General features: G+C 39.2%; 1 protein-coding gene across 1 annotated transcript in view; it reads right to left on the bottom strand.

Moving 5' to 3' along the window:
- The window catches only part of CUBN (cubilin), a 291,544-nt gene extending 286,117 nt beyond the window's left edge, over positions 1-5,427 (bottom strand). The window contains exons 1-5 of the mRNA XM_036459129.2: positions 5,183-5,427; positions 4,452-4,581; positions 3,488-3,583; positions 2,913-2,951; positions 416-517 (exon numbers count right to left, since the gene is read on the bottom strand). Coding sequence (XP_036315022.1) covers positions 416-517; positions 2,913-2,951; positions 3,488-3,583; positions 4,452-4,581; positions 5,183-5,295 — 480 coding nt within the window. The 5' untranslated portion in view covers positions 5,296-5,427. The remainder of the gene's footprint in view (positions 1-415; positions 518-2,912; positions 2,952-3,487; positions 3,584-4,451; positions 4,582-5,182) is intronic.
- Positions 5,428-19,704: the final 14,277 nt, after the last annotated feature.

Consider the following 19,704-nt stretch of genomic DNA (forward strand, 5'->3'; position numbering starts at 1 on the left):
GGCCAACTCTCTATCCACTGAGCCAAACCAGCTAGGGCACCAATTTTATTTTAATAAGCAAGTCAGGTACATTTTCATCATGAATAGGAAAAACAAGAAAATGTACATGGCTATGTCAGATTTCTTTAGTACATTTGATGCTAAAGCATTTAAATGAAAGTTAGCTAAACATTATACTCTTCCATGTAGTTATCCACTCCAGTGAACCCCTATTTACGATGACTGAGCATTTAGTGGGTTATATATGCATGCCTGCCATTGTTTGGATTAGACATAGTATAATTCATTCTGATTCAGAAGACCGCAGAATTCTAAAAACTTTGGATGGAAAATTAAATACATATGTCTAAATGACTCCAAGGAAACCACAGATGCTGACTCACCACCATTTTCAACCAAAGACCAAGTGACTCACCTTCCACTGTGAAGGACAGATACAGAAAAAGGAATCATGAAGACTGAGGCAGGTCCCACCGTTCTGGCAGGGATTGCTGCTGCAAACCTTTTTGTCAACTGTCTGAAACAAAGACAGGGCAGTCAGAGAGAGAGTGGTACTTGCTGTTAGCATCAATAAAAGGCCTGTCTCAGTGCAGGTGTGTATGTAAAGCTACATTTTACCCCAGTCCCTGAAGGCCTTCTTCCAGATGTTAAATCTGTTACTTAAATTCTTCAAATCAATGCTCTTGTGAAAAAAAATACATGTTTCATATACAATAGGTCCTATTTCATGTTCCTTCACTATTTGCATACATTTAACCATGGATGGGATGAAGTATGAGGAGAGATAATTCTCACTCTACTCTTTGGGAAAGCATTTTTCACCAGAGAAATATATGTTGGTAGACAAGCGTAAAGATTTCAGGTGTGGAAATAATAATAGGCATTCCTATTGTGCTAAGAAAATAAAATGGAAATACCGGTTCTTTTGCTGTACTGTTATCTTTAGTCCCTCCAGATAAGCATTTGAAATGGGATCATCTTTTGCCGTCACCCCTCCTCCAAAGGTCAAGATGACTGAACTCTTTTCATCCAAGCCCCTTTGTTTGCAATGTGACCCCCTTAGATACACCCTCCACTCTCATGCTCACATGACTACTTTCAAACTCCATTCACAGACAGATCGCCTTTGTCTACACAGCCTGGGGAATACGTCAGTTAGCAGTTCCAATGTTGTAAGATTTGTTATGGTTGGGAGCAGGATGGGGCAGAGAAGACTTCTTTAGAGAGGACAAGTGATTAGGTAAGGACAGGTATGCTATTAATTTCACCTAAGCATAGCTCTAATTCTATGTTTTAAAAAAAGAAAATAGGAGTAAAGTATGCACTATATTCCTTTTTAACATTCAGCAACTCACAAAGAAAATCAAGGCCTGTTGCTTTCATTCTACAGAGGAAACTGGGAGCCGTAGGACAGCCAACCAAATGTCTCAGCACCATTTATTGCAAAGCCCATTCTCACTTCACCTTTGCGATAAGTCATATTCTTTCTGGACTATGTTTTCTCCCGCTATTCTATTTGCCTGTCTTTGTGCCAGTACCACAATTAGCCCTGTCCATCAAAGGACAGTATTGAGAAAGTTAACCACATTCTCTTTAAACGTTTTCCTGGTGTACAAAAGCAACTTTGTCTGGGGAACAGAAACAAATAAGCCTGTGGGGACCCAACAGGAAATGGAATCACCGAGCCCTCGGGAGGAAGACAATGGGGAACAGGGGAGACTGTCGTGCCCAGAGAGCACCTGCCCTGTCTGAAGGCATAAAGGCACTTACATTCGAACATCATTAAAAATTCTTTCTGGGGGATACCAAGGGCAGTCTGAGCTAATTTGAACCTGGCATCCAGTTCTAGAAGTTTGGTAGAAATAATGAAGCACTCCATGAGATGGAAAACTCTAGTGCTGGGTCTTGCTCCAGAGGTGTGATTCATTGCTCATTTTCATTCACTTAGTTACTCCTTTAAAAGATCAAGACTAAGCGTACAATTTATTATCTAAGTCAGGAAAAGGAATAAATAAACTTGTTTGCCAAATATGAAGCACCAAAGCAGAAGACATCATTTGAAGCATACTCGAAACAGATCAAGAACATTAGGGCAGAGCTTATTAATCTGGAATTTGCTGCCTTTTATTTAAAAGTTTAAATATGGGTCACTCTGCATTTCTTTGGGTAGAAGGTTATGACTTCCATGAAACTCTCAAAAACACCACCCTTTTAAAAAGGGATTTAAAAGAAGAAAAAGGACTTCTTTTAAATCCCTTTTTAAAAGGGTGGTGTTTTAAAAGGGTAGTCCTTATGACAAGGACTAGTTCATAAGCCTGTAGTACAATAATGAAAGGTATACCCTAAGACAAGCATGGCAAACTCAAAGGCTAACACGGGCTAAATAAAAGAGCCATAGAACCTGTGGGCTATGAGTTTGGCATGCTTGTCCTAAGAGATTGTTCAAATTCAGTTATCAGCAAGCTTGCTTTTAAGGAAGTTTGGAATATTTTTGTGATACACCTCAGACTTCTTAATTTAATGTTAGAGGGAACAAATGGCCTTCAAAACTTAGTCCCTGATGCCAGAATCAGCAAGTTGGGTGGTCAGTGGCTGAGCAGATAAGTCCACCAAATCACCACTGAAGGCTGACGGTGTAAAAGGAAGAGCACATGGACTGCTGAGCGAGTCAGAGGCCTCAATGCTCAGATGCTCACATGCCCGGTGACCTTGGGCTAGTCACTTCATCTCTCTGAGATGCAAGCTCCTCATCTCTATCCGGGGAAGCATGAAGTATGATGAGAATTAAACTAGAGCAAAAATCAAAGTCCTTGATATAAATCATTCATCCACCTTAAGAACACTAGATTCATCAATGATTCTAGTTTGTTTTAAGTAAAAGATGTTAGATATGTAGTACTTATGGGACTTACCTGCTGTAAGCTTTGAACTTTTCTCTCAAGATCCACAAACTAGAAGTGGGGAGGAAAGAGCATAAGTTACCTGATTTAAAGGCATTTTACATAAAATGTTATCCCCTTGACATGCTTTCCTAATGCCCTCACTTTATCTGTTTCTTCTTTTAGTGCCATCCCCCTCATCATTCCTCTCCCCTCCAAGCTTCCTTTTCTTTCTACTCTCTTCCATTACATAGATTTTTTTAAAAACCCACTGATGAATTAATTCAATGCTTCTCTGTACACAAGACTCCAGGAATTTTTACAATGACAAGGATTCATCCACTTCTCCAATAGAAGGTTGTTACCAGAACATGAGCAAGGCTACTTGTGCAACAAGTTCTTGCTGTAGTATTTCCAGCATTCTGCCCGTCACCACATCACCTCTACATCCTCTATTAGAGCTGTGTCCTTTAATCAAAACGTCCATGATTGCAATGTTAATTTTCTACAGAATACACAACGCTGATATGTCTCCTGCCAAACGGTTGCTTATGAAGGTGAGTTGAGAAGACCTCCCTTGCTTTAATGGTGTAGATGACCACACTTACCTTAGAATTAAGCTGATTTATTTGACTAGAAATATTTTGAGGCAGACCAACTGCACTCCTTTTTAAATCCGTAATATCATCTTTGTTTTTCTGGATCTATTTTTAAAAAGATGGAGAAGAATAAGAATGAGGAGGATAAGGAGGGAAAGAGGAGGAAGAAGAAAATGCGAGCGAAAAATGTTTGTATGCATTATAGGAACAAAATCTTAAAATTTGAGTATTATTTTATTTTAAGCACTAGAATCTTGCCCATTATTATAAAAACCAAAACACTGCCATGTATAATAAACTTCAGACTAAAATAGTCATGGCATAATCCCATTTACTATTTTCAGCAACAATCTCTCAAAGTATTTTCCATTCGCAGTTTTCTCCCATAATAACAGTGTAGAGTGCTGGTAAAAGGCCTGGCTTGGAATCAGACTGTTCAGGTTTCAAATCCTGACCCAGGCTTTCTGTGTGTGCCCTTAGGCAGGTGACGGAACTGCTGCAGGGTTCCTTTACCCCCTATAAACGGGGTCACAGTCAGCCATCTCCATGGGCAGCTGGGCTGTTAGAAGAGATAATGCACACGGAGTGCAGAGCACAGTGGCTAGCCCACAGCCAGCTCTAAGTAATGGCAGCCGCTAACACCCTGGCTGACACACCAGCATGATGCAGCTAAGAAGGAGCGCTGAAAACACTCAAGGAGAAGGAATACAGTTGGCCAATTCTGTTCTGTGGTAAAAGTGAACTGGTCACTTCTACTCTCTCTAGTGCCCCTCCTTCCTTGCTCCATAGCAGCTGTACTCCTCTCTGCCCATCATTAACCCGAGGGCATTGCTCTTTACACGGACTTGTGCCCCTCCAATTATGTCCCCTGTGCTAAAGATTCAAGGTACAGATTAATAAATAACCGTTCAATTAAGTGACCGTACCATATATGGATATACAAAATTACTTCAATATATTTCCAATGTATTACCTGTTGTAAGCATTCGCCAAGGTCTTCATCATTTAATTTAATTTTCCCCAGGGATCCAGTTTTAAATTCAATGTTTTGTGCAGACCCAGTAAGAAATACTAAATTTCCTCTCTCTGTAGCTATTCGAGGCCTATATAATACAAACCAGAGAATGCATCAGTAATTAGGACATAATTTTTTAAATTATATCTTTACTGATTTCAGAGAGGCAGGAAGAGAAAGAAAAATCAATGATGAGACAGAATCATTGATCAGCTGCTTTCTACACACCCCACACTGGAGATTGAGCATACAACCCAGACATGTGCCCTGACCAAGAATTGAACAGTAAGCTCCGGATTCATAGGTCAATGCTCAACCACTGAGCTATGCCGGCCAGGCAGAACATATAATTTTTAAATCCCAAAAAGAAAGTTTCTCACTGAATATTTATAGACTGCATATAACTTCACTTTTGATAAATGGCATATGAACAGAGTAAATAAATGGCATATGAACAGAGTAAATTCTCTGTTCATATGCCATTTATTTCTCTGCAAATCTGCTCTATTTGCAAAATGATAAATAAATTATTTGTTTTGAAGATAATTCCACATATATTTTTTCCTATTTGTTTTTAATACTATTATTTTTCTCAAGAAAAATTACTCCTTTGCTTTTCTGGCTATTTGAGAAAATGGATGAGGAACAACCCTAGTCTATCAGCAGAAATAATCCATGGATCTACTTACTGTTGGAGGTCAGCAATCCTTTTTTGCCTCTGCAACTCAAGCTGTCCAGTTTCACCATCTGATTCTGTAAATGTCAATAAAATGACCGCACTCCAAAGAAAAGATAAGGACATGTTCCCCGCCAACCCTCCTAGGTTGTAGGGTAAGAGGGAGGCCACTCCAACTGAGTGTGGGAGTTTGGAGAAAGCAGACCAGGCAGGTGTACTTTGACCTTTGGAATGTCCTGCAACTTTTTAATTCTTTCTTCTTTGCCCTAGAAGGCTAAGTTGGTTGTTGTTGTTGTTTTTTTTTTCCCCTCCTGAGGGGATGTAAATGATCTTAGCTCTTCTGTACTCTTCAACCTTTAAGTGATGTGCAATTTAATCATTATCTATTTGACCTTTGAAATGGTAACACACTGCTTTGGAAACACCCACTAAAACAATCCTTGTTTAAGAAGTAGCTACTTTTTGCCCCAGCCGGTTTTGCTCAGTGGATAGAGCTTCAGCCTATTGACTGAAGGGTCCTGGGTTGGATTCTGCTCAAGGGCACACACCCAGGTTGTGGGGTCTGTCCCAGGTGGGGGGCATACAGGAGGCAGCCAATCAGTGATTCTCTCTTATCATTGATATTTCTATCTCTCGCTCTACCTCTCCCTTCCTCTCTGAAATCAATAAAAATATTTTTTTTTAAAAAAAAGTGCCTACCTTTAAACAAATGGTGCTGGGAAAATTTTTGCATGATATCCACAGGCAAGACCCTTACACTCCAGCACACATAAAGATGAACTCAAAATGAATCAAATACCTAAGGTATAGGAGCTAAAACTACAACATTCTTAGAAGAACACATAGCGGGAAAGATTCGTGGCATTGGATTTGGCAATGATTTCTTGGATATGAAAGAAAGAACAGAAAACAAACAAAAAAAAATAAATTGGACTATTTCAAAGTGAAAAATTTGTGTATCAAAGGACAACATCAACAGAGTGCAAAGGCAACTCATTCTCTGGTAACCGATATTTACAAATCGTCTACACTAATAAAAGATAAATACGCAAATTGACTGTACCTTTGTGACACCCACCAGCCAATCAGGAGTAAGTATGCAAATTAACCCAACACATAAGGTGGGTTAATTTGCATGCACAGGCGTTTGCACCACCCTAGCCTCTCTGGGAAGGCCGAAAGGCAGCTCCGGGCCAGAGCAAAGGCAGAGAGGCAGCTCCAGGCTGGAGCCAAGGCAGTGCCAGCAGCCAGGGGCAGGAAGGCCCATTCTTGCACAAATCTTCATGCATCAGCCCTCTAGTACAGCGTTTTTCAACCGCTGTTCCGCGGCACATGTTGCCTGGTGTGCCGTAGGTGCAGACAAGACAAGAATTTTATAATTTTTCACTATTTTGTTTACTTAATATTTCATAATAAAGTAATTATAAAATACTTTCTTTGTGTTTATTTGATTCCTATTCAAGAGAATTACTTTATATATAGACAATATAGGCACAGAGTTAAATTTTTTAACATTTTCTAATGGTGGTGTGCCTCGTGATTTTTTTCATGAAACAAGTGTGCCTTTGCCCAAAAAAGGTTGAAAAACACTGCTCTAGTATATATGATAAGAGGTTAATATTCAGAATATATGGAGAATTCTTAATTGGAGAACAAAAAACAAATAATCCAATTGGCAAAGGAATTTGTAAACCCAATGAAGATATACAAATAGCCAAAAAGCACATGAAAAGATGCTCGACATCATTAATCATTAGGAAAATATTGTACAAATCAAAATGGCAATGAGATACCACTTCACACCCATTAGGATGGCCACTATCAAAAAAACAGAAAAAAAACACCAAGTTGTTGGTGAGGGTGTATAGAAATTAAAACCTTGTGCACTGTTGAGGAAGAAACTCATCTTGCAGAACTTGTTATCTAATGCAGAGGCCATGGAACTGTGAACAATGCACTGTCCTGAGGGGGAGGGTTGTCATGCGACCATGGGATGTGGTCTGACATCTGGGGGCTTTCCTGTAAACCCAGGAAATGGGGAGGAACCATATCTGCAAAACAAAGACCCTAGCGGGGGATATATATATATAAATAGGCTCTCTGCATGTTTCTTCGCTCTGATTTGGAAATTATTCCTGGAGTCCACTAGTGTTAATAAACCAGGTCCCTCCCTTTCTCTAGGAAGCATGCTTGGTATTTCTTTGATCTTCTGTAACATTGTTGGTAAAATGATGCAACCACTATAAAACGGTATGATGGCTCCTTAAAATATTAAACACAGAATCACCATATAGTCTCACAATGCCTGGGCATATAGCCAATAGAATTGAAAACAGGGACTCAAAAATGAATTTGTACAATCATGTTCATAGCAGCATTATTCACAGTGGCTAAAAGGTAGAAACAACCCAAGTGACCACTGACAGATATAAATGGAAAAACAAAATGTATTACATACAATGAAATATTACTCAGCTTTAGAAAAGAAGGAAATTCTTAAACATGCTACGACATGGATGATACTATGCTAAGTAAAATAAGCCAGGCACAAAAAGACAAAGACTCTATGATTCCACCTATAAAGGAACCTAAACTAGTCAAAATCATTGAGACAGAAGGTAAAATGGTGTTTTCTATGGCTGGGGAAGGGACAATGGGAGTTATTGTTTAATGGGTATAGAATTTCACTTCCAAAAATGAAAACAAATTCTAAAGATGAATAATTATAACAATTGCACAAGAGTGTGAATATAAGTAATGCCACTAAATTTTTAAAATTAACAAAATGAAAATTTTATGTTATATGTACTTTATAACTTTTAAAACTTGAAACTGGAATTAAGAAGATGGGATAAGAATTGGTTACTATAGAAACTTTCTTAAGAAATAAAAGGGTGCTTTTGTACGAAGACACCTTGGCTTTAAAATTTTTTAAATAGTCTGTGTAAATTTTAGATAGCATCTATATAAAATTGCCCCCTTAAATAATGTGGCACAATTTAATATGACAGAGAAATGTAACACTGTTTTACATCTATACAGCCTCAACAACAAAAATAGCAAAAATAGCTGGCAAGTTGTTGTTTATGCAAGGTGGTACTGGGGTCAAGTGATGAGTTTATTTTTATTTTTTCTTATTTTGTTGTTTTAAGTGTAATAACAAAAAATGGCATTTCAAGTTGAATGCATTTCTTTAAAGTTATATCAGTCCAAGGTTTGTTTAAAAGCTTAACAACTTCGGTTAGGGGTAGGAGAAAAGCTTGACCTTATAAACTATTTGTCAACTTTAGGATAAAACAGAATACGTTAGAATCTCCCAACACAGGACAATTTTAACTCTCTCAGCTCAGAACATAGTTATGTTCAGGATTATATTTTTTTAAAGATCACTGCACCTAGCAAATCTTTTAGTGAAATAGAAAAGGTTTTCAGCATGATCTCCTTTTGAACATCCTTTTTTCCTGGATTTTCCTCTTTACTAATGTGTTTATTATTCTTTGTTGTTCATCCTCACTGGAAGATCTATTTTTTTTTTCATTGATTTTTAGAGAGAGTGGGAGGGAAGAGAAGAGACAGAGAGAAACATTAGTGTGAGGGAAGCACATCAATTGGTTGCCTCCTGTATGCACCCCAATGGGGCTAGAGATTAAGCCTGCAACCAAGATACATGCCCTTGACTGGAACTGAACCTACAATGCTCTAACCACTTAGCCATACTGCCTAGGGCTGCATTTATTATTAAACAACAACAACAACAACAACAACAACAAAGATAATTTCTCTGCTCCCATTCTAGGCATACCTAATTGTTCCTCATGAGTGAAAGAAAAGAAAAACATTCTTTCAAGATCTGACTGATCATTGGTGATGAATTAGGGAATTTTACATCCACTCACCTACTCACCCTCCATGTCAGACCATCTGCATATGATGACTCCATGAAAGCAATATAAAAATCAATTACTGTTTCTGCAGCATTTTCACCCATTCTGTTTACATGCCTTATTTGGAATTTCTTCAGCAAACAGATTAAAATAGTTTTGGGACCTTCAGTTTTAGAAAGTGAATAATCTCCCTTCTCCCTTCCCCCAAGGTATATTCTAAAGACCTGAAATCCTGTCCTTTATTACCTAGAAGAGCTCCAATTCCCAGAATGCATTCACAAATATTCCGCATGTGCCCTTTATGTATTACACATGCTGAAAAATGACAACACAAAAAGGAGTAAATTGCAGATTTTTTCAGCTAAAGTCATGTCTAAGGAAGACCATATAGTTGAAGGATTAAGGACATGGGCTCTGGAGTTCATCTGGGTTCAAAGTCCACTCCATCACTTCCTATTGATCCTATGTGTGCATTTAAATTGAAGAATAAGACACTAAAGAGTGGATGATGTTCTAAGCATGGCTGATAATAATAACTAGTAGGCTTTATCATGGGGTGATTCAATGTCAATCCGGCAATTTCGTTGGGGAGCTCCAAATGTCAATTTTTAAGATATTTTCTCCTCCTAGGCATATTTATTTTGCTCAGATAAAAAATCCTTCAGTTTTCTACCTTGATGAGGAAAGTTTCCTAGAAAATTTTATTGCTTAATGTGAAGACTTTATTTAGCCCTTTGTTTTTTATCTTTTCTCCAGATTCTTAGAATATTCCATTACTATATGAATATAATTTCTATAACTATTATATATACACACCAAAGTTTGTTTTTAATTTACTAGATTCATCCAAATTCCATTGTTTCATAGTCTTACTAAGCATTTATTGCAGACATATGATGCCCACAACAATTAGGGAAATTCAAAAGAAATAAAGGTCATGACCTTTTCTGGTTTGCAATAAAGGCATCTGTATAAATCTAAAAAGCTGTAATAAAGCAATATTATCAAGATGGGGGTGACAACATTGGACAAAATATATACCAATACACTGTTAGGAAAACAGCATGTATCAAACTGAAAAAGAGATCCTAACCCAGTTTGGGCAGACTACTGGCACAGTGGTTCTGCAAGTCCAGAGGTCATTTTGGAGAAAAGTGATCGTGAAGCAGGATTTTTTTGGACTGGAATGCGCAGTGTTCCCCTGGGCAGGATGGTTCCCTGGATTCTTTGTCCGATGGAGTCAAAGAAGGAATCCATGGGTGGAAGGTGGTATAGCAAAGGTGGAAATTTTATTGAAGAACAAGTACAGACTCCCCACGTGGGGAGGGGCGAGAGAGTCCCACTGAGTTCCTTTTCCCTATGACTTATAAATGATAGATCCTCCCTTCCCCCAACTGATGGACAGAGTATCAGTAAACTGCACCGGCGCCTGGACGTTCCTGAGCACCTAACCAGGCATCTTTTATGGACTGTGCATTGCACCACCAATCAACGCCTGCCAAATATCCTAAACCCCGATTCCTAAGTACCTAAGTGCCTAGTCATGTGCCTTATATAAAACCACCAAGTACCCTAAGCCCCATCCCTTCCCAATCCTCCCTTCAAAAGGCTTGCTCCCCTCTGCAGGTGTTGCTACTTCCCCTTGTGGGGCAGCCCGCAGGGGTCCTTCTCTAATAAAGCCAGTGTCCTGGTTTTCAGCCCTCTGTCTCACCTTTCAATAAAGGCTGTAGATACTTGTGCCTTGATATCCCCTCTGATATCACTATTCCCTTAGACTGGTTACTATAGTAACTTCTGACTCAAAGGTCTAACCTCACATGTCCCTCCTTTCTTATTGTTTTCCTATGTCCTTTGGGGTTTCTTCTCCTTCTGGCTGAATGGCTTTCCTTTATTTTGTAAATATAGACCTACTGCTGTTTCTAGCTCTCTAATTCTATGGAAATGTACCTGTTGCAGCTTTTCAGCTCCCCTATTCAGTTCCCCTCTGCAGCCCTGTGCTTCTTCTGTGGTCCTCTTAATTTCTAAAATTTCCTAAGCCTGTCTTTTTCACCCCTAAAAATTCCTGTTTCAATTGATTATGGGCCTTAAGTGGTAGGTTGAAAATAGGCTACTGCTCATATATCTGGAGTGAAATAATCCTTAGTGATATTTCTGGTAAGCCCACGGAATTTACCTGGAGGGATGGATCAGTATGGCAGTTATGAGAATGAGAAGAGAGGGTTGAAATGGAGAGAGACATTTGGGAGGAAGAATGGCAAGATTCCCATACCCTATATTTTAGCTCCTGCCTCATTCCACAGTTTCACTCTGGATTTGGTGCTTTCTTTAGTCTCTTCATTTTCATATCAGTTTATAACAAAACACTGTAGAATTAATCTGTGTCTTTAGTATTAATAAAAGCATTTGTGAATATAGTATTATTTTAACCTTATGATAATTCATTCTCTATTTCAGGTGAAGCATCCATCTTATATAAAAACTGCTGTTTGAAATTTTAACCCTGCTATTTGGCTTCTTAAATGTGTGCTTGCTTAAATAATAAGGAAAATAAGACTACTCCCAGTTCACAGAGGCCATTAAACCTTCACCGGACAAAGTTATCAGTGCTGGCACCAAGCCAAGCCTTTGGTTGAGGTCTCAAGACCCCAGCACATAGGGGCTCTTTAAGTACTTGCAAAGGAGGCTGGAAACACCCTGTAGTTGGGAGACAAAGAAGGTAAAAACATATAAGTTGGGAAAACGCCTCCATGATGGGGCTCAGAATTTGAGAGACATTTTTCTCTGGACCAGTGCATAATAAAGTATAACTTCAAACACTCTGAGCATGACTTGATTACTCTAGTTCTCTATAACACAGGGACATAACATTGTTTAAATAGTGTATTTACTTATGCCAGTTTTATGATTTTCTATAAATTTTCTGGGCAATATAATATTGCTCCAATTTTCTACTTATTTTTCATGAAGCATTGCACCAAATAATTATGGAAGTTCATGGAAGTTTACTAGTAAAACTTCATTTTCTGATGAAGTATGGTAGCAATCATACTTAGGTAAAAACTGCTGTTTGAATTTTAACCCTGCTATTCTGACTTCTTCACTCACAAAAATAACTTCTATGCCTGTGGACCAGGACCACAGGAGATTGATTCCCATTGACTCAGTAGCTCCAGGAGTTCAAACTGCAGATAACCTTTAGAGATTAAGTTTGCTCAGCTCTACTTCTGTACTATCTGCTATTGCAAGATAGGTTCACATTCCAACGTCAAGCAGGATGTGGCTGGGAACGACCCTGCGGGCTGTTCCCAGACACATAATTTCTATTTAGAATTTAGAATTTAAAACAAAGGAAAATTTTTGTGGTTTAGACCTTTAAAAGGACTGCCTATACCTGGAATGGCGTGGTTGTGAGTGTGGACTCCACCTGTGTGTGGTGCTCTCCCGGCCATCCTGGCCAGTTCAATAAATCCTTGCCTGCTTTTTTTAAATCAGTTAACAGCCTCTGGTGGTCTTATTTTTGACTCCAGGGTTTGACCCCACAACACTGATTCCTGGGAAATGCATTACCTTCTAGGAAATCACCTAATCCACTACTGCGATGAACTGATCTCTTTGAATGCAGTGTGGTCTTGATTCAGGGAACATAATCCGCGTATTTGTTCTCCATGTTCATTACTGCACTGATTGCAATTACCCTTGAGTATCATGAAAAGGAATGTTGAGTTAGTCATTACCATTTGAATAATTCAGGTTTGGCAGAGATTTTCCTGAGAAGGTAGATTGTTACACATTATTGAGGAGTTGGAGGACTTTTCTGCTTCCCCCCACCCCCTCAGATATTTTTCTAAAATACAAAAATAAACAAGAGAATATAACCAAAAAATTTATATCCAGAAGAAGAACTGTAATAAGGAAATAAGTCTTTAGATAAGGACCATGGGTATGCTAATGGCACATGTTACACACACACATCCACATATAGTGTATCTACTCAAGTTGTAGAAAACATAAAAAATATACTGGGAGGTCTTATGAGACAGAGACTGGCTAGAGGTAATACACAGAGCGGTGGAAATAGAAATTGCAAGGATCAATAGCTCCAAAAACCAATGTGGAAACAAACACAGCTTGCTCTACCTCCAGCAGCTCTGGTCACCAGAATTTCAACATCCACTGCATTAATCCCAGTGTGAGCTTACCAGGGATAAATGTTCCTGGTTCCTGGCATCCCTTTCCAAGGTAGCCTAAAAAGAACAAAATAGGTTTTCTACTTGGTGACTCCTACAATTCCTTGAATAAGGCAATAAAGTGAGAGATTTAGACACCATTTATACTAAAATGAAAAGAAATTACATTAACACTTCAATGTGATTGATGGTAGGATTGTAGGTGGTAAATAATTGCAACTTACTATATTGAATCGGATCTTTTGAAAAGAGGGAAATAAATTTTTATCACCATGTGTTTTGGGTTTGATGAGAGGAAGAGAGCCAGTGAGGTAGATGTGTCATCGCTGAGGGAAAGGGAGAAAGAAGAGTTTAGGGATACTTGGCACTATAGAACTCTGCCTCCTGCATTTTTAATTGGAAGGATACAAATGGAAGCAGTACAGAGGCATCTTTATCTGGTGATAGGAGATTTTGCTCCATTGATGTGATTTATGAGGGGAGGAGTGATTTAACAAGGTTGATGTTTTACAAAGGGCCACCACTCCCAGGGGATTTTTCCATTGAAGTGCCACACAGATCTGTGGGAAGATATAAGGTGTTGCCATCAAGAGCAGGAAGAAAGATGAGATGACCTCACCTCTCAGCTATTTAGTGCCATTATTCTAAGATCTATAAAAACCAAAACCTTTGTCCTTTTATAAGTTTTCTTTTACAGTGGCTTGGACTATATTTATTACAGAAGTACTGCTAGATCAGTCTTTGTCAACAATTCCTAGACTATATTTAGAGCAGACATAAACAATCCCCTAGAAGTTCTACACAATTCTAGTATTAAATATTTTTCCTTTAATATCTACTAGTAATGTGTAATTCTTGTTTAGGTTGATTAAAATAATTATTCCAGCAAGTCATGAAAGACCATAATGATTCTGTTATAGTACTCAGCATACATATATTTAAGTCAGGTTAACTGGACAATTATATATTAGATACCCACAATTTGTCATCATGAGGCAGGCGCTAAAGAGACTGAACTGGGTAAGATAGAGTCTGTCTTGCAGGAAAAGAGTCTGTGGAGGAGACTGCATTATAAAACATCAGAATGCAAATGAACTACTGACTTGAAAGCTAGTTTTCAATGATCAGACTCAATGGTAGAGAGTATTGATTTTGAATAAAAAATTGTTTTTAACTATAAAAGTAATGTAACTATACTACATTCAATTTGCAAAACATAAACAGGGAGACTTAGAATTCAATTACTCTAACATAATTTTTATTATGTTATTCCAATCTATTTTCAGATGAATAATTTCAGAGTTATAATCGCAGAATATACATGGACAAATCTGTGTCCTTTCTTCTCTTCTTTGTTTTATTTCACCTGAGCCTAATTCAATGTCACCACTGGTTCTCCTTTAACAATAACTGTAAAAAGTTGTACAAGGTGTTATATGCATGCAGACGCATGGAGATACACACAGAAAGATACAGACAGATACAATTCATCTACACTATGAAAGAGAAAGATGCAAATTGACCATATCTTTGCCACACCCACCAGCAAATCAGGAGTGAGTATGCAAATCAACTCAATAAAAATGGTGGGCTAATTTGCATACACAGGTGCCAAGTGACCAGGGGCAGGGCAGGATACTTACATCATTGCCGTGATGACAACTCAGGTATTCTGCACTGCCCAGCCACTCCAGACCTCTGGGTAGCATGGGAAAATAGAAAGGCAGCTCCAGGTGGGAACAAAGGTGGCTCTGGCCAGAGTGAAGATGGTGCTGGCAGCCTGGGGAAGGAAGGCCCATTCTTGCATGAATCTTTATGCATCAGGCTTCTAGTCCAGCTAATAAAAAAGTAATATGCAAAGTGACTATACCTCTGCTATACCCACAAGCCATGCCCAACAGCCAATCAGGAGCAAGTATGTAAATTAACCCAAACAAGATGGCTGTGGCCATGGAGCTGCAGCAAGCAGGAAGCTTGGGTCTCCCTGGCAATGGAGGAAGCCAACTTTCCTTGCTATCCTCATCAGTCCAGTCCTACACTCAAGGCTACAAAGTTACAATTATAAAAGATAAATAAATCCCAGCAAAAATGATGGTAGCCACAGAGCTGGAGAGAGCAGGAGGCTTGAGTTGCCCTTGGTGATGGAATAAGCCAAGCCTCCACAGCCCTGGACTGCCTTGGCCTCCACTACAAAGTTTAAGTTATAGAAGATAAATAAAACCCAACAAAAATGGCTATAGCCACACCATAGAGTGAGCAGGTGGCTTGACTCCACTCAAGGCTACAAAGTTTCAATTATAGAAGATAAACCCAATACCAGGGCCTCCACTTGGGTCACTGGGGGTGTGGCTGGCCTGCAAACCACCACAGGCCCCTCACTCAGGTCATCCTACACCCCAAGGGAAGCCCAACCCTGATCCAGGATTCCCTTCAGGGCAAACCAGCTGGCCCTCACCCATGTACCAGGCCTCTATCCTATCTAATAAAAGAATAATATGCAAATTGACCATTACTCCAACACACAAGATGGCTGCCCCTATGTGGACACAAGATGGCTTCCACAAGATGGCCACCAGGGGAAGTAGTTGGGAGGGACCAGGTCTGCAAAGAAGGGCAGTTAGGGGTGATCAGGCTGGCAGAGGTGGGAAGTTGGGGGTGACTGGACCCACGGAGAAAGGTAGTTGGGGGTGGAAGGGAGAGACCCAGGCCTATAGGGGAGAACAGTTAGAGGGCACCAGGCTTGCAGGGGAGGGCAGTTAGGATTGACCAGGCCTTCAGGGTAGGGAAGTTATGGGCAATAAGGCTGGCAAGGAAATGGTTAAGGAGTGATCAGGCTGGTAGGCAGAAGCGATTAGGGGCAATCAGGAAGGCAAGCAGTTGGGAGCCAGCAGTCCTGAATTGTGAGAGGGATGTCCAACTGCCCGTTTAGGCCCAATCCTACCTGGATCTGGCCTAAACAGGCAGTTGGACATCCCTTGAAGTGTCCCAGATTGGAAAGGGTGCAGGTTGGGCTGAGGGACACATCCCTCATGCATGGATTTTATGCACCTGGCCTCTAGTATACTATAAAGTTCATTCTATTTAAGTGTACAAATAAATGCTTTTTTAGTATATTCAGAGCTGAGTTGTACCATCATCAGTACAATCTAGTTCCATAATACTTTCATTATCCCTAAAAGAAATTATATACTTTTCTGAATTCCCCTCTTTCCTCTTCCCTAAAATCACTAATCTACCATGTCTATTCTGGACAGTTCATATAAAATAAAATTGAATGTGTTCTTTTGTATCTGGCTTCTTTCACTTAGCGTAATGCTTTTAAGGTTCACCCATTATAGCAAGTATCACTACTTCATTCCTTTTTATGATGAATCCATTGTATGGATATACACATTTTGTTTATGCATCCATCAATTGATAAACATAATAACTTTTTCTACTTTTTGGCTAATATGGGTAATGGTGCTATGAACATGGGTGTACAAATTTGTCTGTAGATATATGTTTTCAGGTCTCCTCAGTATATGCCCAGTAGTAGAATTACTGGGTTATATGGTGACTCAACTTTTTGAAGAACTGCCCATTTTTTCAAAGGGGCTGCCATAATGCATAAGGTTTTATTGATTGGCTTCACCATAGTCTAATTGTAGAATGTTTAATCTGCTCCCAGCTTCTATCTTCATTCCTATAACTTTTTGTCATTTTTATATATCATTAAGGCAGATTTCCTTGTTGGTCTTATTTTTACCAGCCTTACTTTCAGCCTACCTACATCAAGTTATTTGAAGTTTCTTATAAATGACACATAATTAAGTCATGTTTTTAATCTATTCTGCTAATCTCTGTATTCTAATTAGTGTATTTCAACCAATTATATTTAAAATAATTGTTGACATGGTAGAGCTTGTGTGGCATTTAGTCATTTGTTTTCTGCTTCTTACTTTTCTTTATCTCTTTTCTAGCCTTCTTATGGGTTATGTGAACACGTTTAATATTCCATCTTGATTTATTCATAGTGGTTTTGCCTGTACTTCTTTGTATACTTTTTGCAGTGGTTGCTCTGAGCATTACAATATATATATACATAATTTCTCAGTTAACTGGTCTCAGCATTTTAACACTTGGAGTGAAATGAAATCTCACTTCTATTTAGGCCCCCTTACCTTCCCCACTTTTAAATATTATTGTCTTGAGCATCAGATGCTATAATTCTTATTTCAATCATCAAATGTGATTTATAAAATTCATGAGAAGCATAGTTTTTTGTATTTATCCATATTTCTGCTCTTTCCATTATTCTGCCTTCCTTCCTGATACTCCATGATGTCTTATTTTATCATTTTTTTTTTTTTTAAGAACTTCTATTAGCCATTCTTTGTGGATAGGATTGCTAACAACAAATGCTTTTTAGTTTTGCTTCATTTCCCCCTTTATTTCTGAAGAATGGTTTGGACTAATACAGAATTTGCAACTAAAAGTTCTTTTCTTTAAGCACTTGAATCAAAGCTGGGACCCTTTAGTCCACAGGCCAATGTTCAATCCATTGAGGCAACCCAGCTAGGACTCAAAAATGTGATGTTTTTGGTTCTTGGTATAACAAGTGATTTTAGGATTTTATCCTGGGTATCTTGTCTATTACATTAGGACTCTCTGCACCCTATATTAATCTTTTATTTTAGCAGTCCATCGGTCAGTGTGTTTATGGTTAGCATGCAGCTTCAGGCCTACCTTTTGGCTTGTGATTCCAGTAACAGTTCATTGTCAGCGCCTTTGCACAGTTATTTTGGTCTGCTCAGTTTTTCTGGTGCTGCTAGGGCTCCCAATGGTCCTTGAGGGTGCTACTCTAGGCCAGGTCACCTGCCCATGGGATGAAAAGGCTTCCTGGATCAGGCACTTTTGTGGTGGGATCCTCCTTGCTGGTGTCCTCTGGTTGCCCAAATCTCTCAGCAAGAGAGGTCTCAGGCCTGGCAGGGAAGTAGAATGCTTCCCTTGGACACTTGTCAGTGGGGATTCCTATATACTGCCCTTGCTGGTGGTATCAGACTCACCCGGTTTTGTCAACAGGACTCCAGTCCCATCTGGGGTGGAAATGAGTCATTCTGGGCTCCTTTATGTTGCTAGGTTGGGGGTGGGGAACACCACGCCTGTTTACCTTATTTTGTTGGGTGAGAGGTCGTAAGATACCCATGCTGCAACTATGTTTCCCCTCCAGTCCTAGGAGTACCTACCTAGTTTGTTTTCCTCATCCCATCTTTCAGGGTTCTTTTTCTGATACCTCTTGCATTAACTTGTAATTGTACTTATCCAGAAATGATCATTACGTTGGCAGTGAAATAGCACTAGGTGTTAGAACTCAGTTCAACAACCTTGGTACTTGAGTTCTGGCTAAGAAAGAATTTAGAGTCAAGACTCAAATTATAAGAATAACTTTATTTAGGAAGTCACAGAGGTAGAACTAAATAATAGAAGAAATGTGTTCAGGAAATTAGTTATAGTGGGGGTGGGAGGGAGAGAGGAGGGAGGCTTGTCTTGAGAGATGAAAGAGGGAGGAAAGATGTGGGCATGCTCTAGAAAAAGAGAGAGTACTTTTGCCTGGGGTTCCTGTCTTAAAGGCTTTTCTCTGGAAGTTCCAGGGAAGGATCTCAATAGAATATTCATCAGTTTCCCAGGTGCGCCCCCTCAGGGTAGTGGTCTCCACTAATTGGCCAACGCCAGGGCAGGGGTCATTAGTCATCACAGCTGGTCCTGATGTCAGCCATGGCGCTGCTCCATCTGATTTTGCTGCTTCTCTGGGCCTGGAGCTGAAACACAACTGAAGCCTAGATGTCATCTTCAGAGATAAATCTTAAGGGAGAGGTGGTGCAAGAGCTTGTAGTTTTGTCCATTGCTAGGCACCAGGGGCTCTCTACCCTGGTGACCCTCTGCATGTGGTCTATTGTCTTACTCTGCTCTTGTCTAACTACCTACCATGATTATGCTTATCAGAGAGGGACAAGAAGAAATGAGTCTGTGCTCTTGTCCAGACAAGAAGTCAGAATACAACATTTAAAATTTTTTCTATCTGCCACAACTTTCTCTAAAGCCAAGGTGCAAGTACTATCCTAGAATTATTGTTTAAATCACATTGAGTAAATTTGGCTCTTCCTGTGTGTGCAAAGCGCCAATAACACAAATTAAATAGTTTTCAGGAGAATGACTTAAAGGCAGTATAAACTTCATGATGTGATGACTTTATACAGCTTGTTTGTCAATCCATATGGTAACTATATTCACTCATTTAACAAATATTTATTGTGACTATGAGCCAGGTATTGTAATCACTGAAAAGGCAGCACTGAAAAATACCTTAAATCTCTGCCTTCCAGGAAGTTTACATTCTCTAAAACAAGGAATTTTTTTTTTAATTTAAAGCCAATTCAAATCATAGCAACTATCCAGCATATTGTCTATTCATCATAGGATAG

Source organism: Pipistrellus kuhlii, unplaced genomic scaffold, assembly GCF_014108245.1.
Source record: "Pipistrellus kuhlii isolate mPipKuh1 unplaced genomic scaffold, mPipKuh1.p scaffold_m20_p_1, whole genome shotgun sequence".
Classification (NCBI taxonomy): Eukaryota; Metazoa; Chordata; class Mammalia; order Chiroptera; family Vespertilionidae; genus Pipistrellus; species Pipistrellus kuhlii.